The 27,675-nt window shown below is 43.2% G+C and overlaps 1 protein-coding gene across 1 annotated transcript in view; it reads left to right on the forward strand.

Moving 5' to 3' along the window:
* CTDSPL2 (CTD small phosphatase like 2) overlaps positions 1–14,872 on the forward strand; it is a 62,222-nt gene extending 47,350 nt beyond the window's left edge. The window contains exons 12-13 of the mRNA XM_073618254.1: positions 2,657–2,752; positions 7,065–14,872. Coding sequence (XP_073474355.1) covers positions 2,657–2,752; positions 7,065–7,130 — 162 coding nt within the window. The 3' untranslated portion in view covers positions 7,131–14,872. The remainder of the gene's footprint in view (positions 1–2,656; positions 2,753–7,064) is intronic.
* Positions 14,873–27,675: the final 12,803 nt, after the last annotated feature.

Below are 27,675 nucleotides of genomic sequence, written 5' to 3' on the forward strand. Positions count from 1 at the left end.
GAGATGATAAAAAACAAAAAAAACAATCTTTTTACATTTTTCACAACTTTTATAACCGATTTTTCTGTACGTTTTTTGTGTTAAATATGAAAATCCACTTTATATAATTTAATACAAATTTGATTACAGAAATAAATGATAAATGATTCCCAACAGTATTTTTGACTTGCCTATTAGATGGCGCACGCCCCTGACTCATTCATCGGTGAGACGATGATTAACAAGCGATCAAATACTCTAAGCTAGGCCGGTGGTTACATTCAAATTCAAGGTCTTGTCAGTAAAACCTTTTTTTCTAGCAGAAATCCAAATCTCTTGTTTGTGCTATGACTCAAATCCTAGTATATAGTCATTTTATGTTTATTTAAAAAAAAAAATGGTACAATTTGCGCAGCATTTCAATAATAATTACCAGTTTTCATGGCATCCTCCATCAGAGTCCCCCCCCTTTTCATTGTGTGCCCCTGTCAGAGTGCATCAACAACACCCCCACCATATGATGGGTGCCCTGGTCAGAGCGCACCCCCCACACCCCCACCATGCATTGGGCGCCCCAGTCAGAGTGGGCATGATATTGGTCGTTGATAGGGCAGCAGCAGTCCTGACAACCAGTTTCTGCAGAGAGGGGGGGGGGGGGTCTGTGCTGGGGACTGGCTGGCGGTCTGGGTAGAACTCTCACCCCGCCATTAGCGATGCCTGACCTGGGTTATTCAATGCATAGCTGTGAATGTATACCCATATTTACCCAACTATAAAAACATTTCTTTTTAGATTTCAACACAATCCATATTATTTTCTATAATTCTATGAATTTAAGACAGAGACAAATTTTCACTGACATTAATAGAAAAGAAAATTTATTGGTTAGAGGACTGGGAGGGGAGGCGGGACTTGATCAAAAAGCCAGCCTACAATTTCTACCTAAAAAAAAAACGCCGCTCCTTTTCAGCAGTGCAGCCTTGCTGATCACATGACCCATTGCGGTACCAGAAAACTTTTTTTTTTTTTTTTTAATAAGCGTTCAGTCAAATGGCTTTGAGTTGTTGGTGGAATTGTTGCTCTTCTTGTGTTCTATGATTTGCTGGATTGAGAGACCATCTTAGATTGTAAGCTCTAATGAGCGGGGCCCTCTGATTCCTCCTGTGTTTGTATTGTAAATGTACCGTCTGCCCTCATGTTGTAAAGCGCCGCACAAACTGTTGGCGCTTTATATAAATCCTGTACAGCCGTGGCCAAAAGTTTTGAGAATGACACAAATATTAATTTTCACAAAGTCTGCTGCCTCAGTGTCTTTTTTTTGTTTTTTTTTTATCCTTTTTGTCAGATGTTACTTTTGGATACTGAAGTATAATTACAAGCATTTCATAAGTGTCAAAGGCTTTTATTGACAATGACATGAAGTTCATGCAGAGAGTCCGTATTTGCAGTGTTTTCAAGATCTCTGCTGCTCCCCCTGGCATGCTGTCCAACTTCTGGGCCAAATCCTGACTGATGACCGCCCATTCTTGCATAATCAGTGCTTGGAGTTTGTCAGAATTTGTGGGGGGTTTTTTGTTCACCCGCCTCTTGAGGATTGACCACAAGTTCTCAATGGGATTAAGGTCTTAAAAGTTTCCTGGCCATGGACCCTAAATTTTGTTCCCCAAACCACTTAGTTATCACTTTTTGCCTTATGGCAAGGTGCTCCATCATGCTGGAATAGGCATTGTTCCTCACCAAACTGTTCTTGGATGGTTGGGAGAAGGTGCTCTCGGAGGATGTTTTTGTACTATCTTTTATTCATGGCTGTGTTCTTGGGCAAAATTACGAGTGAGCCCACTCCCTTGCTGAGAAGAAACCCCCACCCATCAGTGGTCTCCAGATGCATGATACAGTACTGATGGTAGCGCTCACCTTTTTCCTCTCCGGACAAGGTTTTTTCCGGATTCCCCAAACAATCGAAAAGGGGATTAATCAGAGAAAATTACTTTACCCCCCAGTCCTTAGCAGTCCAATCCCTGGATCTTTTACAGAATATCAGTCTGTTCCTGATGTTTTTCCTGGAGAGAAGTGGCTTTGGCATCCTTCTTGACACCAGGCCATCCTCCAAGAGTCTTCTCCTCAATGTGTGTGCCAATGTACTCACACCTACCTGCTGCCATTGCTGAGCAAGCTCTGCACTGGTGGTGGCCCCGATCTCCCCCTCTGCACTGGTGGTGACCCCGATCTCCCCCTCTGCACTGGTGGTGGCCCCGATCTCCCCCTCTCCACTGGTGGTGGCCCCGATCTCCCCCCTCTGCACTGATGGTGCGCCCGATCTCCCCCTCTGCACTGGTGGTGCGCCCGATCTCCCCCTCTGCAATGGTAGGGTGCGCCCGATCTCCTCCCTCTGCACTGGTGGTGCCCCCGATCTCTCTGCATGAACTTCATGTCATTGTCAATAAAAGCCTTTGACACTTATGAAATGCTTGTAAATATACTTCAGTATCCCAGAGTAACATCTGACAAAAAGGATCTAAAAACACTGAAGCAACAGACTTTGTGAAAATTTATATTTGTGTCATTCTTGAAACTTTTTTTTTTTTTTTTTTGCGCCATGGCTGTATAATAATAATAATGTCTCACTGTCCATCCTTAGAACAATGGCAGCAGAAAAATAATTATTTTTGTCTTTCAGCTTTCAAACGGAATTCCAATTGAGAGCTGGTTTATGGATAAAAACGACAAGGAGCTGCTGAAGCTTGTTCCGTTCCTGGAGAAGCTTGTAGAACTGGTAAGTCTGGTCTATACTGAGGAAACAGATGTATGTTTGGAAGCATAGCTGCAAGCCTGCCTTCGGTTGTAAGCCGATCATACATGAATAAAAATTCGGCCAGTTCAGCAGGGACATGCCCAGTTTTGATCCATGTGTGGGCTAGGGAGATTGTACAAAAGTTGATCGACGTGTGTGCAACTGGCCTGTCAGATTTCTGGAGGGCGCTCCCCGCCCCCCACATGCCCCCATGGCACGCATGCGCTCTGTGACCGATGTGTCCTTTTGGACACAGCTGATCACAGATTATGGTACTGGGACTTTTACCATGTGATCTGCTGTGTCCAATCAAACAGACTTGCCGGTTATCTGCTCTCCTTTCCTTACATGCTGTCTCAGTGTGAGGAAAGAAGAGCCGATAACTGGCAAGTCTGACGAGGTAAGAGACACAGTAAGAAACAATCAGGGCACTACTTATCAGTGCCTGCCCGTCCGTGCAGCCTCGTCACTGCCCATTGATGAAGAAGAAAAATTACTTGTTTGCAAAATTTTATAACCGAAGCGAAGAAAACATTTTTTTTTTTTTTTTTTTTTTTCCCTTCAATATTTTTTTTTTTTTTTTTTTGTTTAGCAAAAAGTAAAAAAATATCCCCAGTGGTGATCAAATACCACCAAAAGAAAGCTTTATATGTCTCAAAGAATTATAAAAATTTTAATTTGGGTACAGTGTTGTGCATCACCATGTAATTGTCATTCAGTGCTGAAATCTGAAAGGGGGTGACATTGCCTGGTATTGAAGGGGTTAATAAGCCTATTTTCTGATTTAACTATTATATTTATATATATATATATATATATATATATGAGAAAGAAAGATATGTATCTATATGAGATCTATAGAGAAATTCTATCTAATAGAGATAAATATATTGGAGATATAGATAGAGATAAATATATTGGAGATATAGATAGATATCTCTTATATATTTATCTCTATCTATCATATATTTTTTTTTTTTTTTTTTTTTAAACAAAGGTTTTTATTTGAACCAATTTGCATGCAAATATTACAGATTGTATATACATTTACATTATCACATTACACATTGACAGCACAGTAAATTTAAGTGCAAATATATTATTAATTCTGTTTTCTAATTGTTTTGGCACATATAAAATACAGATATATCGCTTTTACTGATGATTAACATAGTTTTGTTGCAAAGGAAATATTCATCAATCATGAGCAACTTTCCAAATCCTGTAACCAGCGATCCCATATTTTATTGAATTTATCCGGGCAACCCCTGTTTATGTATATGAACCTTTTGTAAGGGAGAGTCCCGTTTATATCTGATCTCCACTCCTTTAGTCTCAGGGGGTGAAGGACGCATCCATTTCCTAGCTATTATCTTTCTACATGAAAAGAGAGTTTCCTGTAGAAATATTTTGGTGTATTTTTCTAGAGGGTCTGGGAATATGCCAAGCAAACACTGTTTTGGGTCTAGTGCTACGAGGGGAGCCCATGTTGTCATGCCAAAAATTTACAATTTGCTTCCAAAGACCTTGTATTTGTGGACAGGACCAAAGTAGGTGGAAGAATGTACCACTTGCAGACTTACACATTGGGCACGAGACTGAGTGATTTTGCTTATATCTAGCCACTCTTAAGTGGGGTTAGGTATGTTCGGTGTATTATGTTGATTTGTGTTAATCTGTCCGACAGTTTAGGTGAGACCTCTTTACATGTTTCCAATGCTTCTTCCCACTCCTCATCTTCTATTGGGCCTATATCTCTTTCCCAACAGGGTTTGAGGCTGTATGGTATTTTGGTGGATACCGGTGTGTTAAGCATGTTATAGAAGCATGAAATTATTTTTTTTGGGTTGGTGTCTTTTATAATTGCTATTATAGGATTAAGTGTTGATTGTGGCGGAGACTGCGAAAACTGTGTCTGTGTTGCGTGTCTCAACTGAAGAAATCTGAATAACATATGGTTGTGTAGGTTAAATTCTTCTTTAAGGGTGTTAAAATCCTTTAAGGGTCCCATTTGACCATATGTGGTGCAGGTACAATATGCACCGTTCGATCCAAAGCTCTGGATTTTGGATTTGTTGAAGCTCTGGTAAATTTCTGTTATACCAAAGGGGAGTGTGGTCATTATGTATAGGTATGGTGAGTTTACTATTGGCAAGTTCCCAAATGCGTCTATAATGATATAACAAGGATTTCCTGTCACTACTTCCCTCAGGGGTCTTTGTGCCCATGGTGATAGCATATATTGGATCTGTGGTTCGTTGTGCCCACTGTGGGCATAATAGTAGTCGAAATCTTTCACTGTCCACCTTGTCTATGTGAAACAGCTAGGACAATTGGGACGCAATGTAGTAATGGTTAAGGTCTGGAAGTGCTGTGCCCCCCCATGTCCGTCAGTTTTTTGAGAGCTTGCCATGACAATTTATGTCTGTTTCCCCCCCCCACACAAAGGGCCTAAGAAAGGACTCGAGTAGTTTGAAGTGTTTTAGAGGTATATAGGTCGGGGTATGCCAGAGGATATATAGCACTTTGGGGAGCAATACCATCTTAATAAGATTAATACGACCCCCAGATCCCTAAGCACAGTCAGGTCCATATTTCAATTTTAGTTTTGATAAGGGAAAAAAGTGGTTTAAGTGTTATGTAATCTGCTGGATTTCTGGAAGTAGATATTCCTAGGTATTTGATTGTCTACTCTCTGCAGTGGCAAACTGGCTTGGAACTCTGTGAGTGGAAAGGTGTCAATTGGTAAAATTTGGGATTTCCCCCAATTTATCTTGAGGCCCAAGAATTTCCCGAAGCGTTCAATTGTTTGAAGGGCTTGGTGGAGTGAAAGACCTGGTTCAGCTAGGTATAGTAATGTATCGTCAGCATACATGCTGATTTTTTCCGTGAGGGGTCCAACTTTTAATACTATGATCTCAGGGTTTGCCCGGATAGAGATAGCTAGTGGTTCCGCAGCCAGAGCGTAGAGTAATGGGGATAGCGGACAGCCTTGCCTCGTGCCCCTATGGAGGTCAAACTTCTGAGACGGTCATCCATTTGCCACCACTCTGGCTGTAGGTTTTGATATAGTAATTGGACCCATTTGATAAAGTTTGGACCAAAGCCATATCTCTATCTCTATCATATATTTATCTCTATCTCTATCATATATTTATCTCTATCTATATCTATTATATATATAGAGAGAGATTATAGAGAGAGAGAGAGAGACACTATATCTTTCTCTCTCTCTCTCTCTCTCTATATTTATAGAGATCTCCATAGAGAAAAGAAAGCTAAATATATCTATATATAGATATATAGATATTATAGAGAGAGAGAGAGATCAGGAGTAGAACATCCATCAGAACAGTAAAGAATGAGAACGATATCCCACATAAGATAAAGGAAATCCAAAGTGACATAGTAACATAATGCGAGATATATAAAAAGAACAAGGTTTACTGATATCAAGAGTAAAACAAATAGTCTATTTTTTTCCAAAAACAGTAAAATAACTGTAGGAAATATGACAGGGCTCACCCAAATGGATATTCCAATTTTCAAAAGAGAATAAAAGAAACAGGAAAACTAAGACGCTTATAAGCGCCAGAAAGAGAGCGAGGAGGGGAATTATTAATACTAGCAAGGAGGACAGGAAGATTTCAATCTCCAGAGTAGCTTTCCAAAAGTTTCTTACCCTTCTCTGAATCTACAGACATGTTTGACCTCCAGAAGATTTTACCACCTTCATGACCAGAGCATTTTTTGCTATTAAGTAGCACTGCGTTACTTTTTCACACAAATAGAGCTTTCTTTTGGTGGTAATTAATCACCACTGGGTTTTTGTTTTGTTTTTTTCGCATAAAACGACTCGCATGCTTCAAAAACACCCCCCCGTCTCCCCCAATTTGAATCCATGGTCCGGCATCCTGGTATGTAGATGGGGGGAGGCAGCATCCGTGCAATCCTAATGGACAGCCCGCCACTGGGTTTCTCCACCAACTACCAAGTCATGTTTTGCTTGGGGGATCAAATACTCATTTTTTTCACTGAACTGCAACTCCATTTATAACATTTGTATCGTGTTTTATCTGGATTTTTGGTTGATATTCTGTCTCTATCATATAAGATACACCTATGATAAAAATTATAGACCCTTTATTTCTTTGTAAGTGGGCAAAACTTATACAATCTGCAGGGGATCAAATCATCATTTTCCCCACTGTATATATTTTAGTGTAAATTCTACCTTTTTTTTTTTTTTTTTTCCTTTACATGCTTATAACTTTTATTATTCATTTTTTTGCAGAATGAGGATGTGCGGCCCCACATCAGAGACAGATTTCGCTTGCATGACTGTTTGCCCCCAGACTAGAAAAAATAGGAACGGCGGTCACCTGCAGGAGCCCCTCCCGGAACTACAGGGGACATCCCATGAAATGCCTGCAGGGAGTGTGGAGCTGCGAAGACGAAAGGACTGAAGCATACATGTACACAACCATTTGCCATAACTGCTGAAGGCATTTCTTTTACTTTGCTGTCTGAAAAAAAAAAAAAATAATTATATATATGAAAAAAAAACAAAAAAAAAAAAAGGAACGGTTTCACCGTGACGTGTTGTGACTGGTTTGGTGGCACATCACTGGGCAGCTCGGCCTCCTCCCCAGGAATTTGTAAAGTCTCCAAGAGAAATCTGCACTGTCTGAGCTGCAGGTTGCATCCTATCCGTGTCATGGTGCGCACCCCGGTGTGAGCTTCTCTCCGGTATCGGATTTGAACCTCCTACACATTGATCCTTATTAGTGTAGAAGTATACATTATCCATTCCTTGTATTTTCAGTCGCTTCAATCTGTTCTAGTAGCCAAATTTTTACTTTTTATTTTGTATGATATATTTGGCTGTTCCTTTTCCTCTTGCTTGCATAATGTGTGTTTTTATTTTTTTTAATTTTTTTTTTTTTTTTTTTTATTTCTTCAAACATGAAATCAATTATGGTTAAGTCCATGTAAGCTCCATTTAGAAATACACATATATCTTTTATATCTTATCTGTAATAATCTATTCTAGTATTTTTTTTTTTTTTTTTAGACATGAAGCTTTTAAAAAGCAAAGTAAAGAGTGTGAGAATAATGGAGACATGTACAGAGAAAAAAGGGGTGTGGTACCTGGCTTCAGGAAATAAGGTGGTATAAAGCCTGTCGACAAGCCAGGACGCATTACCCCCCCCTCCCGCCTGTCATGACATGGCGAACCACACTACCATACACACATACACAATAAATATATATATATATATATATATATATATATATATATATATATATATACACACACATAGCCTCCCCCTTGACCTGTCCATTCACAGCTCTGGTACCATCCATCGCAGCTAATGAGAAGGGTGGCTATTTTTTTTTTTTTTTGTATGAAATGCTCCTCTGTCCCTGCAGGTAGGTAGGACTGGAGGGCTGAGTACAGGAGGCACCGTTTTTTTTTTTTTTTTTTTTTTTTTTTTTTTTGGTGGGTGTACTTTGTAAATGTTTTTATCCATGCACTCACTGCGACAAGGGCTTGTATTCATGAATTCTCTTCACTGTGCCTGGCTCTGCCGGAGCGCTCGTGTGTCTGTCTGAGCGGCTCCTGTGTACAGTATGCACAAGTATCTGCTATGCAGACGGATGGCTCTCTATAGAGAACTCGAGTGTCGTTGCACAAAAGACACTTTGACGATTTGACGAGTGCTTTTTGTAGTATTTTAGGTCAGTCAAATTGGTCTCCCCAAGGGTGTCGGTGCAATTTTTGGACACTTGCATTCCCGGTAGAGAACAGTGGTCTGTAGAGCAGACGCACACCACCCGAGGGTGCACACAGCTAAGACCACTCGTGAGTACAAGTCCTAAAGGCCCCATGCACACGGGCCACGAAGGGCATCCTACAAGACGCAAGTTTGGTCCATCATTGTTTGGTGCGCACACGTCTATGGTGAACATACACAGACTTGCACTTTGGCATATCGGGGAATACTTACTAAAACTGGAGAGTGCAAAATCTGGTGCAGCTCTGCATAGAAACCGGCTTTCAGATTTTATTGCCAAAGCTTAAAGGAACAAGCTGAGGTTAGAATCTGGTGCAGCTATGCATGGTAGCCAATCAGCTTTTGAGTGCACCAGTTTTAGCAAATCTCCCCCCCATGGTCTCTTTTGTGCAGTTTTTGCCTTCACCAAAGTGTGTTGTGTTGGTGCCCTGCACTGTGCATGTGTAACTACCGTAGTTTACCATGGAAGGGAGCAATGGCTATCCTTCCGGTGCCCTGCCCTGCACTGTGCATGTGTAAATTCTGTTGTTTACCATGGGAGGGAGCAATGGCTATCCTTCTGGTGCCCTGCGCTGTGCATGTGTAACTACCATGGTTTACCACGGGAGGGGGCAATGGTTATCCTTCTGGTGCCCTGCGCTGTGCATGTGTAACTACCATGGAGGGGAGCAATGGCTATCCTTCTGGTGCCCTGCACTGTGCATGTGTAACTACGGTAGTTTACCATGGAAGAGAGCAATGGCTATCCTTCCAGTGCCCTGCACTGTGCATGTGTAACTACCGTAGTTTACCATGGAAGGGAGCAATGGCTTTCCTTCCAGTGCCTAGCACTGTACATACGTAACTACCGTAGTTTACCATGGAAGGGACCAATGGCTATCCTTCACGTGCTAAAAGTCATCAAACATGATGTACATCTGAGTCCATGCACTTGGATACCTGTGTATATGGGGCCTTAAAGCTCAGCTGCTTGCGAGATTTTTCAGTCATATGGTAGCATGAGGTGAAGGCCTGGTTCACAAGGGCAATACTACAAAGGTACACTCCTGCAAGGGCCGTGTTTGCCTGCACAGGGATATGCAAGTGCTCCTTGCATCCCTGTGCAGGCAGTTCCATCCATGTTAGTTGGGATGTAGCGGCTGCACGGACACAGCTGTTGCTCCCAATTTGACAGCCATGTTGGTGCATGGCCCCCGAACGCACACCGACTGCCTTTGGGGCCATGCAGCCACATGGCTATCACTTTGGGAGCAGCCACTGTGTCCCAGGTGACATGAGACTGCCTGTATCAGATGGGACTCCGTGGCCATGCGGTCACAGCCACTACTCCCAATTTGACAGCAATGTGGGTGCACGGCCCTGAATGCACACTGACTGCATTCGGGGGGCCTTGCAGCCACACAGCTGTCAAATTGTGGGAGCAGCGGTTGTGTCCTTTGCAGCCGCTGTGTCCCAGTTGACATGAATGAGACTGCCTGCATCAGAGGGGACTCCGTGGCTGCATGGTCACAGCCGCTGCTCCCAGTTCGACAGCAATGCAGGTGCATGGCCCTGAACGCACACTGATTGAATCCGGAGGGCCGTGCAGCCACGCGGCTGTCAAAATGGGAATGGCAGCTGTCTTGTCTGTGCAGCCGATGCGTTCCAGTTGTCATGAATGTGACTGTCTGCATTGGATGGAACAGCAGCTACATGGATAATGGCTGTTGCTCCCAATTTGACAGTATTACATGTGCACAGACCTGAATGCACACTGACTGCATTCGCGGGCCAATTTGACATGGCTGTCAAATTGGGAGCAGCAACTGCGTCCCCAGTTGACATGAATGAGACTGCCTGCATCAGATGGGGACTCCGTGGCCGCACGATCACAGCCGTTGCTCCCAGTCTGACAGCAATGCAGGTGCATGGCCCTAAAATGCACACTGACTGCATTCGTGGGGGGCCTTACAGCCACAGGGTTGTCCAAGTCGGAGCAGCCGCTGTGTCCCCATTGACATGAATGAGACTATCTGCATTGGGATGCAAGAAACACCTGTGCACCCCCTTGCTTGACAGGCACGGGCCTTGCATGGTTGTACGCTGTAGTACGCCCCCTGTGAACAAGGCCTAACCCTTTGTGAACAGTTTCATTGATTTTTTTTTTTTTTTTTTCTTTATTTTTTTTTTTATTATGTGTCACAAATTAGGTTATTTGTCAGCAAAGGGTCAGCCTCTTGTCACCAAGTGATTAGAAGTCTTGTGTATGTCTGAGTCCGAAGACAAAAGAGATGGCACTTTTTTCCTTTTATTTTTTAAAGAGGTTTGTATTTTGTAAGCTTGTTTCAGAGAGTACAGTATTGGAAATTAAATCAAAAAAAAAAAAAAAAAAAAAAAGCTCTACAGAGGAGGCTGTTCATCCTTTTTTTGTTCCTATTGTATATTACCTGTTTAACTGTAATGCCATTTATTGTATAAATTTACACATGGTTTCATTTTCAAGGTACTCCTTAAAGTAAGGAGTTTTTTTAGTAAGTTTTTAGGAAAACATTTAATTTTTGTATTTTTGATTTTAAAGGAAAAAAAAAGCATGAGTTATGTCATATTTTCAGTGTATTAATGAAGATTTTAACCTTTCCTTTGGGTGGCTCTTTTTTTTTTTTTTTTTTTTTTACCTTTGGTGTGTGTTTTATTTTTTTGTTTCTTGGTGCAGTGTCCTTCAAATTGATTTACAACAACCCGCTGAGCAAATGGACATTTTCAGCGCAAGGGAATCAAGTGATTAAATACTGGCTGGAATTTTTTATTTTATTTTTTCTCCCTCTTAATATTAATACAGACTTTTGTATATAGACACAAGGTATTTTGCATACAGGTTTTACTCGGCCAACGTAAAACTATCCGGCTTCTGGAAATAAAGATCAACTCCTTTTTTTTTTTTTTTTTTTTTTTTTAAATATATTTAAAGAAAAAATGATTCTACACTTTCTCCTCTGCACTGTTTATTTTGCTGAATATTTATCCATTTTAAATTTAACAGCATTCATACATGTCTAGAAAGACATTATTGGAAATACAGTATACAAGAATGTAGCGCTATAAAAAGCAATATAAAATGATGTGCGTATTAAACATTAAAGTGTCCCAAATATGCAAAATGAATCCTCTAAGGCCCCTTTCACACGAGGCGGAATCCATCGAATCGGATCCACCTGGGATCTCTCTGCTTATCCCCGCTGAGCAGGTGGATGACAGGTCCGTGTCTCCTCCGCTATGCAGAGCGGACACAGCACTCTCTTCTCTATGGGGCAATTGGCTGTCTGTTTCCATTGGATCCGCCGGACAGATGGAAAACGTTTCCCTATCCATCTGTTTATAGCGGACCGGATTGGATGCTGGCAGGTTTCAGCGGCACAATGAGTGGCCGATCGGGTCCGCCTGAAAAACAGACAGGCGGACCGTTGGTGTAAAAGAGGCCTAACTGTCCACATTAAGTGATCCCAAAAGATCCATAAATATAAGTAAAATTAACTTTTTAGAAAGTTAGGAAGAAGGCACCCAAGTGCTTGAAAAACATCTGTGATTGCAACAGATTGGATTGGGTGCACAAAAGAACTCCAGCTCCTTACCCGATCCCAATGACCATTGTAGTTACAGATGGTCATTTAGCACATGAGGGGTTAAAGCCTCCCTTCCAGCAGATGTATCCACTGCAAAGCCAGTAAAGTATGTGCAGCCACAATTCTCAGTGTCCCATAGTGTAAAACTGCTAGGTTTGCTTTATTTACCACTTCACACCAGCGTAACACATATATGCAGCCTCACGGAGGTGGATCCCCCCCCCATCACCTGATTGCTGTGGTAGCCTCTGATTGGTAACACAGTGATCAGTCACTGAAGCCCGCCCCTGTGTCTCTCTCTCTCTGTGAATGGAGGAGAAAGATACATTGTATCTCTCCCCGCAGAGAGAAATAAAACCTTCATCTAGGTCAGTGTCCAGGTTAGTGGTTGGGTCAAGTAAGGGCCAAAGGTCAGGATCTGTATATTTTGGGCAGGATGTGTGTTTTTTTTTTTTTTTCTTAAATTCGTGTCGTGTTTTAGGTAGGACAAAAAAAAAGAAAAGCGCACCATTGTTTATGGGATGTGCTACGTGTACAAACAACTAATATACACATATATGGTATCGCTGTGATCGTCAGGAGTGGGAGAGTTTATTTTGGGTTGCTCTTTGGTGGTAGGTTATGGTAGTAACAAGAAATATACAGCAAAATTTTAAAGTTTTTTTTTTTTTTTGTACTGTTTTGGACCAGTTTTTCTTTGATAATAATAAAAAAAAAATCAGGATATAGCGGTAACCATTTACCACCAAATGAAAGCCTAATTTGTCCTGAAAAAAAACACCTGGATGCAAAGTAGTTGTGATGATGTGTGCGGTTTTACAAACACATGTCAAAGTTGCAAAATTGCGCTTGGGCATTTAGATTTGTTTTACCATTAGGCGCAAAGGGGTTAAGGAATGTAAAGCGCTCACAGCAAATACACCGCCGATGGGCATCAAGGCATGGATCGTAACTTTGCATTCCAATGAGCTAAAAGTATGGACCTGGCTTTTGATTTTTACATCGCTTGCGTGATGATGTCACTCTCGTAGACCCTATGTGTTTCGTCACAGATGACGTCGGGGGGGGGGTGAATTAAACATGCTAAGGAACATCCTTCATGCACTAAGGCTATACATAAAGCGCCACCAACATATCGGTTACTATCTGCTTGTCCTCCACATAAAGCATATTGTGACTCCCTTTATGTTGACTAATTTGGCATATTTGGACACTTTCTTTTTTAATGTTTTGATACTGACAATTTTTTTATTGATTTATAGCGCTGCACTTTTCTTATATGTACACTGTAAGTTTGGTTTCATGAACTTTTAGTGCTGGTGGCTTGTTTGCTTGCATAACCTGAGAGCAGAGGGTTTTTTTTTTTTTTATTTATAAGCATTCCTGAAAATATGGAATTGGTTTTTACAGGACAATATCTGCCACTGTTCTGCCATCCACAATTGGATCTGTCTGGTCAGTGCACGCATTGCAACCACAAGGGATATGCCCAATTCTGTTTGGTGTATAGAGAGACCTACGTAGCCATAGGTGGTACAAAGACCTTAAGCTGCAACAAAGGTATAGACCCTGTGTTTTTACTGCTTGCCATTACCTTCTAATAGAGCTGCATGATTAATTGCTAAGAATCGAGATCACGATTCTTTCCCCCCTCGCGATCTTAAAGCATTTTCCCGATTCTATGCAGAGTTCTCTGCTCAAGCCGACAGCTGTCAAAAAAAAAAAAAAAAAAACAGGCAGTCTGCCAAGTTTCACAACATTCCTCAGCTGCTGAGCCTAACTATAAACATTGTAACTTCTTCTTTAGATCAAAGGGATGAACTTCGGTCTATAAATGAGGGAAGTTTAACCACTTAGACTAAACCTTTTCCTGACGCTTGTTGGTTTCAAGTTAAAATCATTATATTTTGCTAGAAAATTACTTGAAACCCCCAAACATTATATATATATATTTTTTTTTTTAGCAGAGACCCTGGAGAATAAAATGGTTGTTATTATGTCGCACTGTATTTGTGCAGCAGTCTTTCAAATGCAATTTTTTTTTTTTTTTTTTTAAATACACTTTAATGAATTAAAAAAAAAAACTAAACCATAAAGTTAGCCCAACTTTTTTTTGTATAATGGGAAAGATGTTACGCCGAGAGAATCGTGATCTTTATTCCATCCAAAAAAAAAAAAAAATCACGATTCTAATTTTTCCCAGAATCGTGCAGCTCTACCTTCTAATATAAAAATGACAATGTTAAAATATTACTACACTGCAGTAGAAGGTGAAACTAAAGGCAGATGGCTAAACTTACAGTAAAAATATATTTCTGAGCAGTACAGCTTCATTATCTGCCCAAGCAATCACTCTGCTCTTCCCCTCAGGAGATTCACAGTGCTAGTCTGGAATTCTGTAGATCATTTTGTATTTTATTTTTTAATGTTTAGTGGTATAAAAAAAAAACAAAGTCAAAGATTTTTATTATTTTTGTGTAATTATGAAATTTCTTAAATGTGTACCGTTTGCAGCCAGCAGGTGGCAAACTTAGGATGACACAGACTGCTAAAGCAAGTTATACAAAGCATGAAAGCAGCGCTGTGTACTCCTTTTTTTAAGATTACCCAGCTGGATGTGCAAACTGTCATGAATGCACCTTGTATTGAATATTTGTGAAAAAGAAAAAAATATATCTAAAAATAAAATACAATGTAAGACTTCTTTTCATCTACCAAGCATTCTGAGAAAGGACATGAGACAAAACTGCAAAAAAAAAGTCTTGCAGTGTCCAGTAGTTGAATAACCTGGAGGGCCCCCCCCCAAACTGGAGTTATATTTTGAGGCCTTGCGCACACGGGCTTTAGCCTGTATCAGAGCAGTGTGAACAGCAGACAGTTTTAATAGAGCTTTTACAGCAGCCTTTAACTCCAGTTTGAAGAATTGAAAGCGGTTGTATACCCGCAAAATAAAAAAAAATAAAAAACCCGTAAGGCAAAGGCATAATGAGCTAGTATGTACCGCATACTTTAACTGACAATTGCGCGATCGTGCAATGATGTACCCAACAAAACCGACGTCTTTTTTTTTTTTTTTTTTTTTTTCCCCCCCACAAATAGAGCTTTCTTTTTTTTTTTTTTTTTTTTTTTTTTTTTTTTTTTTTTTTGTTGCGCTATAAACAAAAAAAAGCGACACTTTTGAAAAAAACAGCAATATTTTAAACTATTTGCTATAATAAATACCCCCCCCCCCCCCAAAAAAAGAAAACATTTCTTCCTCAGTTTAGGTCTATGTATTCTGCTGCATATTTTTGGTTGAAAAAAAATCGCAATAAGCGTAAATTTTTTGGTTTGCGCAAAACTATGAGATAGACAAACTATGAGATAAATTTATTAACTTTTATTTTTTTAGTACTGGTAATGGCGGCAATCTGCAACTTTTAAGGGGATTGCGGCGGACAAATCTGACCCCAAATGACACTTTTTTGGGGACCAGTGACATTATTACATTGATCAGTGCTATAAAAAATGCACTGATCAATGTAAAAATGACACTGGCAGGGAAGGGGTTACCTGTGTTCCCTCAGTGTGTTCTAACTGTAGGGGGGGATGGGCTGCCAGGGACATGACAGTGATCACTGGGAACAGAAGATCTGACATTTCCCCTGTCAGAACAGGGATCTGCTTGTTTACACTGGCAGATCCCCATTTTGCCTCTGTACTAGGCGATCGGGGGTCGCCGGTGGACATCGAGCCGCCGTACAGGTATGGCGATTAGCACAGAAGAGCCGACCTGCCGCTGTATAACGATGGCGGCTGGTCGGCAAGTGGTTAATGAAGCTTTCTTTTTCATACATCATGGGACACAGAGTCAGGCTAATATTCATTACCTGCTGGGTTATACTTCATCATAAGGTGAATGGACACTGGTAGACCAAAGGTCTTCAGACAGGAAGTGATCCCCTATATAACCCCTCCCATACAGGAAGTACTTTAGTTTTTTTTTTTTTTTTTACCAGTGTCTGCAAGGTGGATGGCATGGTACCCGAGCCCCGCAAAGAAGACTCAAGATCAGATCCTGCGAGGTTTTGCCTGTAATATGACCTACGGGCGCTGGACCCTGCGGAGTGGAAATCCTGGACACTACAGCATTTTCTGCAGGGTGCTGTACAGGTCCAAGGGAGTGGACCCTAAACATAAAAAAGGTCCAAGGGAGTGGACCCTAAACATGAAAAGGGTACCCAGTCCTTGAAGGTCCAACTGATAGTAACCCGCCGCAAAGGGTGAAGATTGGGCCCTTAGTTCCTAAGTGGCCCTGCGCCTGGACGCGTAAGTGAAACCCCTTTATTTTATTATTGTGGGGTGTCCCAGTGATTGTAACAATCAGTCAAGCTAGCTAAAAGCTGGAAACTTGTGTGCGGTGACCATACGGGGGAGGTCTGGGCTAGCTGTGGGTGTTTGCAAAGTGTACCTTTTTTTTTTTTTTTTTTTTTTTTTTGCTTGTCTGGCTGTTTTTTACCTGCATGATGGAACACGACGGTGCGCCATTTCGCCTTGGTTTGCCATGGTGTATATGCCTTCGCAAGAGCGCAGCTGGGCTCAGCAGTTTGGCGGCCATGACGCACGCGGCTTCGCTGCACATGCGCCGTAGCCTTTATCTGGGCGCACGAAGATTTGCATCATACACGAATACACTCATGCCCGTTCGCCAGGACCGCACAGAACGTTCCGGCATACACCCAACTTATTTAAGCTGTGTAGGCCAAGCATGTGGTGCTTCCCAGAAGGCAGCTGTGGGACACAGAGCAGGCTCTGAACAGACACTTGCGTTGGTTCGTTTTTCCTTACCCGGGTCACGTGAGTCACCAGGTGTTGCTTGGCAGGCTAAAGGTGCTTAGCAGGATTGTTGCATAGGGGCTTGGTGAGCCCTATTAAAGGGTCTCCCTTCTGAGGTGTTTTAATACTACACCCAAGTACTCTTTGATTGTAGCTGGTAAATGTCTTCCAAAAAGAGGAGTGGGACTAACACCACAGGGAAGGGCACACCTATGTCGTCAGTAGTTCCTGATGAACCTAGTCATATCCGTAGTGTTGAAGGACCAGAGGCTTCTGGGCAATCTGAGCCGCTGCTGATACCTATCTGGTATTGTGCCTACAGTCAACGCTGCTGCTTCACCCTTTATCACTAAGGATGATCTGTCCTCAGCCCTATCCGGGTTAGAGCATAGGATTGCCTCCATCCTGCAGGGTGGCAGGAAGCGTGATAGATCCCCCTCTCCGGAGCCCCCTAGTTTGGAGCAGGAATGGGTTGAGGATGGGGAAGAGCTTAAAGCTCAGGATTCGGTGGAGTGCCCGGCAGATGAGTCTGCTTCTGAGCAGTCTGGACAACAATCTGCCTCTGTCACAGAGGCTTTTGATCCTGACTCTGACCGAAATGGTTCGTTCTGCCTTTAAGTTGCCTCTTGCAGTCCCCCTGGTCCTCTTTGGGATCCCTGAGGCCTCTTCAGGTCGCACAGACTTTCCCTCTACACCTCCTGTTGGAACAGGCGATGTATACTGATTGGGAACATCCTGACAGGACTTTTGTTCCTCCTAAGAGGTTTTACCTTTTATATCCCATGGATGAAAAGTTTGTTAACAAATGGAGCATGCCAGCCGTAGATGCAGCAGTCTCTTCCTTAAACAAGAACTTGTTGGTAGATAACGTGCAGGGCTTGAAAGACCCTGTTGACGGGAAATTGGAATTATCATTAAAAGCCTCCTTTTCTTTGGCCAGTTCAGCTATTCACCCAGCTGTTGCAGCAATTGGTATTTGCCAGTCCGTAAAGGATCAGGTCAAATGGCCTGATAGGCCTAACCAGGAGGATGATCTGCCTGAAAGCAAGACAGATATTCCTCAAGCGCTGTTTTGCTGTTGATGCTTTAAAGGATTCAATACAGCAGGTTTCTTCTCTGGCTCTCTTGTCTGTACATATGCGCAGACTTTTATGGCCTAAAAACTGGTCAGCCGAGCTTCCTTGTAAAAAGTTATTGGCAGGTTTCCCGTTTTCATGGGGAACGTTTATTCAGTGATCACTTGGACAAATATATCCAAAAGATTTCCAGAGGCAAGAGTTCTCTACTTCCTTTGAAGAAAAGCACCAGACGTCCCTCGTTTAAAAACCCAGGGACTGCTTCCTCAAATGTCTCAGCATCAGGGCGCTTCCTCCGTCAACAGGGCGCTAGGGCCAGGAGCAAGCCGCAAGGCCAGAGCCAGAAAAGGCCCTGGATCCAAAATTCTTCTAAAACCAACACTAAGCTCTCCTTTTGAGGGGACACCTCCACTCTATCGGGTGGGGGGAAGGCTGCTGCACTTTGCGGACATTTGGAAAACAACAATTCAGGACGAGTGTGTCACCTCAATTATATCTCGCGGTTACAAGCTGGAGTTGTGGGGGGTTCCCCCTCAGGTTTCTAAGATCCAGTGTCCCTCGGATCCTTCAAAAAGAAACTTATTGCTTCAGGCACTACATTATCTAGTGCATCAAGGAGTGATTGTAGAGGTTCCTGTATACGAAAGGGGCACCTGTTTACAGTTCAGAAACCAAACGGGGACACAAGGCCCATTTTGGACCTAAGGTCCCTGAACAACTATCTATTGATACAGTCCTTTCGGATGGAGTCTGTCCACTCAGTAGTAACCTCACTCCAGAGCGGAGACTTTCTAGCCTTCATCGATATAAAAGACCCGTATTTACACGTACCTATCTTTCAGTCTCATCAGAGGTTCCTACATTTTGCAGTAAAGGAATTTCATTTTCAGTTTGTGGCTCTACCCTTCGGGCTTGCTATAGCTCCCCGGGTGTTCACAAAGGTCCTAGCACCAGTACTGGGTCTTTTAAGGGCCCATGGGATCCTGGTGCTCGGGTATCTGGACGACCTCCTGCTCAGAAATCACCCAATACAGGCTCTAGAACAGAGCATAATATACACAGTGCTGTATTTGAAAAGCTGAGGCTGGATCATAAATACCGAAAAGTCAGCCTTGAGACCAGCTCAAAGTCTAAAGTATTTAGGTCTGATCCTAAACACGGTCCAAACGAGAGTATTCTTGCCACCCGTAAGGATCTGTGCCCTGAAGGATCAGGTGCGTCAGATAGGGGGCACCAGACAACCCTCCATTCGGCTCTGTATGAGTCTTCTAGGGAGGATGGTAACCTCCTTCGAGGCAGTGCCCTATGCCCAGTTCCATTCCAGGCCCTTACAAAAAGACATCTTGTTGGCTTGGAACAGAGTAAGAAAAGCCCTGGATTATCCAATGTGCTTATCTCCTCAGGCATGCTTACGCCTAAACTGGTGTTTGCAGGATCAGAACCTGCAAAAGGGAAAATCCTTTCTCCCAGTAACTTGGAGAGTACTGACTACAGATGCCAGTCTCTCAGGCTGGGGAGCGACCCTAGACGGGCTCACAGTTCGGGGGAAATGGTCAGGGACAGAGCAGACCCTGCCCATCAACGTCCTAGAATTACGGGCAGTACATCTGGCCCTATGGTTCTGGACGGTGGAGCTTCAGGACTGCCCCATCAGTGTTCAGTCCAACAATGCCACGGCAGTGGCCTATATAAACCACCAAGGCGGTACCAGGAGTTGTTCAGCTGAACTACAGGTGAACTACATACTAGCCTGGGCAGAGGGACATGTGCCAATTATATCGGCAGTCCATATCCCGGGAGTAGAGAACTGAAAGGCAGATTATTTCAGCCGCCAGCAGATCTGCCCGGGGGAGTGGTCCCAACACCCAAAGGTGTTCCAGGAAATTAGCCAACTTTGGGGATGGCCAGTGGTCGACCTACTGGCATCCAGGTTCAACAACAAGCTACAGTAGTTTGTGTCTCGAACGAGAGATCCTCTGGCAATCATATGCTCTGATAGTTCCATGGAGCCAGTACTCCCTGGTTTATGCTTTCCCTCTGATCCCTCTCCTTCCACATTTGTTGCGCAGGATTCAGAGAGAGGGGGTTCCAGTCATTCTGATGGCACCAGCCTGGCCCAGAAGGCCCTGGTTCCCGGAGATTGTGAGACTGACAATAGACGGGCCATGGGCGCCCCGATCTACTGTCTCAAGGTCCTATATTCCACCCCAATTTACAGTCTCTAAATTTGATGACATGGCTATTGAAGCCAGGGTGTTAAAGGACTGTGGCATCTCGAAACCAGTGGTGTTTACTCTAGTGAATGCTACAAAAGGTGTCACTAGGAAGATTTATCATAAGGTCTGGAAGACTTTTATGTTGCTTGGTGGAAGCCAGAAAATGGTATCCTTGGAAATGTGATTGGGAGAGTTCTCTCTTTTCTACAGTCAGCTGTGGAAATCAAATTGGCTTTGAGTACAATCAGAGGTCAAGGTTCGGCCCTATCAATATTTTTCCAAAGGCCTTTAGCCTCCCATTCACTGATCCGAACCTTTATGCAAGGGGCAACTTGCTTGCTTCACCCCATTAGGTCAACTGTGTGTCCTTGGGACTTGAAACTGGTGCTGTCTGTGTTACAGAAACAACCATTTGAACCTAGTAAGGAAATTCCATTAGACTTGCTGTCACACAAGCTAGCCTTCCTGATGGCTATTACCTCAGCCTGAAGGGTGTCGGAGTTGATCATGCAGGGAACCATACTTGATCCTTCACCATGACAGAGTTGTGTTACAAACTGTTCCATCCTTTTTGCCAAAAGTGGTGTCGGCCTTTCATTTAAATTGTTCGGCGGAAGAGAGATGACTGCATTCTTTGGGCGTTGTCCGGGCAGTCCAGGTTTATTTGTCTAGATCTGCGGCGACTCGAAGATCAGACTCTCTTTTTTGTTTTGGTTGTTTTACCAAAAGGACCCAAGAAGGGGCAGGCAGCTTCCATTGCCAATTGGGTCTGTCAATTGGTCATTCAGGCCTCAAGTGAATGTTCGAGCAGCCGAGGTTTCTGCTTTCGGCCGCAGTGTACTGCGGGCTGCCGTATAATGTCTGATTGCTATTGTTTGGCAGGGTGTATCGCTCCCCTCAAGGCTATTGCTCTGGGACGTCACAGCAGGTAATGAATATTAGCCTGACTCTGTGTCGGCTTCAAGTATTGCTTAACCCCTTGGAGCCGGCGACTCCTGGCCCTTTTAAGGGGGTTTAGGATCATGTGACTGCCATGATTGGCTGTCACGGTGATCACATGATCGGAAAGCATTCTGTTAGCCACCGGGAGCATCCAGGGCCCATGCTCCTGGCACAGCTGTATTTACACTAATCTTTGCAAATGTGCGGCCACTTGGCGCTAAGGCCCACCGCCCAAGAGGCCGCATATTTGCACGTGGCTGGCGCCAAGGGGTTAAAGTGTAACTAAACGCACATCATACAAAAATGATCAATAAATGGTGTATTACACACTGTTCGTACTCAGTCACTATGGGATTTGTTTTCTGTATTCTGCAAAAAAGAAAAAAAAAACCTTTTTGAACCTGCTGCTCTCTATCCTCCCCTTCTGTCCATGTCCTCAATGCAGCTAGGGATTGTGCAGCGAGTTTCTTTGCTTAGTTCTTCCTCCCTATCACATCTGAGCAGCTCATGTGACTATAGAGTCACACATGTGGGCTTCTACACAGTGGTAAATGACAGCCCATGCCCTCCCTCCTCCTCCATGCTCACTAACCAGCTAAACACAATGAGATGGGATATTACAGCTTGATTGATGGAGGCTTCACCTCCCTCCTATTCTAAGACACAGGTTGGAGGGGGTGTGGCACGGCCTGTGACTGGCAGAAATCCGCCCGCACCATTTTATTGCCAAAAAAAAATAAAGATTTGATTTCAAATATATATTTGTATGACAATTTAACCACTTAAGGGCCCCCTCACGTACATATACTGCAGCAGGGCAGCCCTTAAATGCAAAATCATGTGCCTGTGCGTGATTTCTTCCATTGACTGCTAATCAGGAACACAGATGTCTTTTCCTCGAGTTCGTCCATCCCCCCACCCTTTGCAGCTATAACAGCTGCAACTCTTCTGGGAAGGCTGTCCACGGGAATGTTTGACCATTCTTCTAGAAGCGCAGAAGGGTGGAGCCAACTCAATATTGAACCCTACGGGCTAAAACTGGGATGCCGTTAAAGTTCATGTGCGTGTAAAGGCAGGCGTCCCAATACTTTTGGCAATATAGTGTATGGTGAATAAAGAGACCTGCATGGCCACTTTACAAAGAATGTCTTAAGCTGCAAAAAAGATACTGGAGCTTAGCTCCTTCAGTAAGAGATGAAGAGACCCTGTGTTTTTACAGTTCGGAAACCAAGACGGAACTGTTGCAAGGCTTTCATGAATTTGGCACAGGACTTTGTAAATATGGCCAGAAACTTCACTGAGCCCAGCTGCCTATTTATACCTTCTGCAGATCTGCGACAAGCAATTTAAAAAATCAAACACTGTTCCAATGCTTACAGAGGAACCAAAGAGCTCAATTTTCCTGAACCTCTCTTGCAACCTATTCTAGGAAGGTTACATAGTTACATAGTAGGTGAGGTTGAAAAAAGACACAAGTCCATCAAGTCCAACCTATGTGTGTGATTATGTGTCAGTATTACATTGTATATCCCTGTATGTTGTGGTGATTCAGGTGATTATCTAATAGTTTCTTGAAGCTATCAATGCTCCCCGCTGAGACCACCGCCTGTGGAAGGGAATTCCACATCCTTGCGGCTCTTACAGTAAAGAACCCTCTACGTAGTTTAAGGTTAAACCTCTTTTCTTCTAATTGTAATGAGTGGCCACGAGTCTTATTAAACTCTCTTCTGCGAAAAAGTTTTCTCCCTATTGTGGGGTCACCAGTACGGTATTTGTAAATTGAAATCATATCCCCTCTCAAGCGTCTCTTCTCCAGAGAGAATAAGTTCAGTGCTCGCAACCTTTCCGCATAACTTAGATCCTCCAGACCCTTTATTAGCTTTGTTGCCCTTCTTTGTACTCGCTCCATTTCCAGTACATCCTTCCTGAGGACTGGTGCCCAGAACTGGACAGCATACTCCAGGTGCGGCCGGACCAGAGTCTTGTAGAGCGGGAGAATTATCGTTTTATCTCTGGAGTTGATCCCCCTTTTAATGCCAATATTCTGTTTGCTTTGTTAGCAGCAGCTTGGCATTGCATGCCATTGCTGAGCCTATCATCTACTAGGACCCCCAGGTCCTTTTCCATCCTAGATTCCCCCAGAGGTTCTCCCCCCAGTGTATAGATTGCATTCATATTTTTGCCACCCAAATGCATTATTTTACATTTTTCTACATTGAACCTCATTTGCCATGTAGTCGCCCACCCCATTAATTTGTTCAGGTCTTTTTGCAAGGTTTCCACATCCTGCGGAGAAGTTATTGCCCTGCTTAGCTTAGTATCGTCTGCAAATACAGAAATTGAACTGTTTATCCCATCCTCCAGATCATTTATGAACAAATTAAATAGGATTGGTCCCAGCACAGAACCCTGGGGAACCCCACTACCCACCCCTGACCATTCTGAGTACTCCCCATTTATCACCACCCTCTGAACTCGCCCTTGTAGCCAGTTTTCAATCCATGTACTCACCCTATGGTCCATGCCAATGGACCTTATTTTGTACAGTAAACGTTTATGGAGAACTGTGTCAAATGCTTTTCCAAAATCCAGATACACCACGTCTACGGGCCTTCCTTTATCTAGATGGCAACTCACCTCCTCATAGAAGGTTAATAGATTGGTTTGGCAAGAACGATTCTTCATGAATCCATGCTGATTACTGCTAATGATACCATTCTTATTACTAAAATCTTGTATATAGTCCCTTATCATCCCCTCCAAGAGTTTACATACTATTGATGTTAGGCTAACTGGTCTGTAATTCCCAGGGATGTATTTTGGGCCCTTTTTAAATATTGGTGCTACATTGGCTTTTCTCCAATCAGCTGGTACCATTCCAGTCAGTAGGCTTTCTGTAAAAATTAGGAACAACGGTCTGGCAATCACTTGACTGAGTTCCCTAAGTACCCTCGAATGCAAGCCATCTGGTCCCGGTGATTTATTAATGTTAAGTTTCTCAAGTATAATTTTAATTCTGTCCTCTGTTAACCATGGAGGTGCTTCCTATGTTGTGTCATGAGGATAAACACTGCAGTTTTGGTTACTGAAGCCCCCCGATTCACTCGTGAAGACTGAGGAGAAGAATAAATTCAATACCTTTGCCATCTCCCCATCCTTTGTAACCAGATATCCTTCCTCATTCTTTATGGGGCCAATATGGTCTGTCCTCCCTTTTTTACTGTTTACATACTTAAAGAATTTCTTGGGGTTTTTTTTTGCTCTCCTCCGCTATGTGTCTTTCATGTTCTATCTTAGCCGTCCTAATTGCACCCTTACATTTCTTGTTGCATTCTTTATAAAGTCTGAATGCTGAGGATGATCCCTCAACCTTGTATTTTTTGAAGGCCTTCTCCTTTGCTTTTATATGCATTTTTACATTGGAGTTAAGCCATCCAGGATTTTTTTTCGCTCTTTTAAATTTATTACCCAATGGGATACATTGGCTAATGCCCTTATTTAATATGCTCTTAAAGTAAACCCATCTCTCCTCCGTATTCTTTGTTCCTAATATTTTATCCCGATTTATGCCTTTTAGCAAGGTTTGTAGTTTAGGGAAGTTGGCTCTTTTGAAATTCAGTGTCTTTGTATTCCCTTTATGTTTCCTATTTGTGTGATTTATACTGAAACTAATTGACCTGTGATCGCTGTTACCTAAATTGCCCCGTATTTCCACATCCGTGATCAGGTCTGTATTGTTGGTAATCAGTAGATCCAGTAATGTTTTATTTCTAGTCGGTGCGTCTACCATCTGACCCATAAAATTGTCCTGCAAGACATTAAGGAACTGGCGAGCCTTAAATGAATGCGCGGTTCCCTCCGCCCAGTCTATGTCTGGATAATTAAAATCCCCCATTATGATAACACTTCCCATCCTTGCTGCTAATCCAATTTGTGATAGGAGATCCGTCTCCACTTCCTCCCTCAGGTTAGGGGGCCTATAGCATACTCCCAGTATTATTTTCCCCTTAGCTTCATCCCTTTGGAGCTCTACCTATAAGGATTCCACCTCCTCTCTAGTTCCCTCAGTGATGTCATCTCTCACATTCACTTGTATATTATTCTTGATATATAGGCATACCCCTCCCCCTTTTTTACCCTCTCTATCCTTGCGGTATAGGGTATACCCTTGAATGTTTGCCAGCCAATCATGAGAGCTGTTGAACCAGGTCTCTGAAATTCCCACAAAATCCAAATCCTCCTTGTACAACAGTATCCCTAGTTCACCCATCTTGTCCGCCATGCTCCTGGCATTGGTAAACATGCCACATAGTTTAGACCGGTCGCATATTGTCCTCGTATTGGGTGTTTTGAGATTGCAACTAGGACTTGCTACTATACACGCCTTGTGTTTTTGTGCTTTGGTTAACCTACCACTAAAGCCCCCAATACTACCCTCTGGAATATCTTCCGCGCTGGCTATCTCTGTCCCCCCCCCCCCCCCCCCCATCGCCTAGTTTAAAAACCCCTCTAACTTTTTGGCCATCTTCATTCCCAGCAGATCTGCACCCTCCTCATTTGGGTGCAGTCCGTCACTTCTATAGTACCGGTTACCGACTGAGAAGTCGGCCCAGTCCTCCAGGAGCCCAAACCCCTCCTTACTACACCAGCTCTTCAGCCACTTGTTTACTTCCCTAATCTCCCTCTGCCTTTCTGGTGTGGCTCGATGTACCGGTAGTATTCCTGAGAATACTGCCTTGGAGGTCCTTTTCCTCAATTTAGCTCCTAAGTCCCTAAAATCGTTCTTTAGGACACTCCATCTGCCTCTGACTTTGTCATTGGTGCCAACGTGCACCATGACAGCCGGGTCTTCCCCAGCCCCTCCTAGTAATCTGTCCACAAGATCCGTGATGTGCCGAACCCGAGCGCCCGGTAGACAACATACTGTTCGGCGCTTCAGGTCTTGGTTACAGATTGCCCTCTCTGTCCTTCTAAGAATTGAGTCCCCTACCACCAGAATCTGTCTTTCCTTTCCCTTTGCTGCCCCCCCACTCTCACTGGAGGAGTTCTTCCCTCGGCAGCTAGGAGAGTCCCTCAGCTCCAGCAGTGCTGGTCCCTGACTGGTTTCACCAATGTCACTCAATGGAGCGTACTTATTGGGATGCTCCAGTCCTGGATCGGCCTCCCTGGCACTTCCCCATCTACCCCTCCTGACTGTCAGGTGATACATTTTATCATTTACGTACAGTTCTTAATTCTGTTATCTTCCTAAGACTCGGTTCACACAGGGGCAACTTGTCAGGCAACTTAACTGCCTGACAAGTCGCGTTCCGTTCTGTACTATGGAACTGTTCTAACAGGAACGACTCAAGTCGCTCCGACTTAGAAAAAGGTTCCTGTACTACTTCAGGACGACTTGCATTGACTTCTATACAGAAGTCATTTTGCAAGCCACTGCTGAAGTTGTGTGCAGGTCGCCTTACAGAGTCGCGCTGCAAGTCGTGCTGCCCCTGTGTGAACCGACTCTTAGGGTCCATTCACACAGGGGCAACTTTGGATCCGACTTCAAGTCGCCCCAAGTCGCCTTTAAGTCGCGCTAGATGAAAAAAATCAATGTAAGTGAATGGATCTGTCTTAATGCACACTACTGCAGTCGCTCCGACTTCAGAAAAGGTTCCTGTACTACTTCAATCCGACTTCTAGGCGACTTGTACCCATTGATTTCAATTGAAGTTGCCTCCAAGTCGGATCCCCTGTCTTAACTGATGCAACTTTCCAGGAAGTAAAAATAGTTTTCTAGGCAAACCCCTCCCTCCCAGAGAGCTGATTATTATGTGATTGGCCACTGGCAAAGTCCCCTGTCCTGGAGGCAACTTCAAGTTGCTTGTAAGTTGCCCCAAGTCGCGCTGTGATTCATACTCAAGTTGAGTCCAAGTTGCCTCTCAAGGTCGCGCTGGAAGTCGTGTTGCCCCTGTGTGAATGGACCCTAGATAAAGCATTTATTTAAAAAAAAAATAAAGTGATTTTTTTTTTTTTTTTTTTTTTTTTTTAAGCAGTGTCAACTAAATGTATATTATATAATGCAATCCTCTTGTTGCCTTGTTCTATGTTCTACTGTCCATATACTGCTGCTTAATCCTATAATCCTTAAGCTATTTTTGTAGCTTCTAGCCAAGGTCTAACATTACAAAGCGTGATACAGTCCAGTGATTCTTCCTAAGTTCTCACTGACCATGGTGTAACTGGACCTTCTTCACACAATTGATTTTAGTTGTTGCTACAACAATGTTTTGTCATTGTGAGATGTTGTCAACTTTGTACTGACGACAGGTAATCTTTACTATGCACCTGAGACCTTCGAGGATCTGATCCTTGTGCACAAATTTTAGAACAGATTAAGCATTCTGCTTGACTTGAGATCCCCAAACTTCCATGAGAATCTGCATGTAGCAGTCACATTTCCCCGCCAATAAAGTAAGA

The sequence above is a fragment of the Aquarana catesbeiana genome, linkage group LG03, assembly GCF_042186555.1.
Source record: "Aquarana catesbeiana isolate 2022-GZ linkage group LG03, ASM4218655v1, whole genome shotgun sequence".
In the NCBI taxonomy this organism is placed as follows: Eukaryota; Metazoa; Chordata; class Amphibia; order Anura; family Ranidae; genus Aquarana; species Aquarana catesbeiana.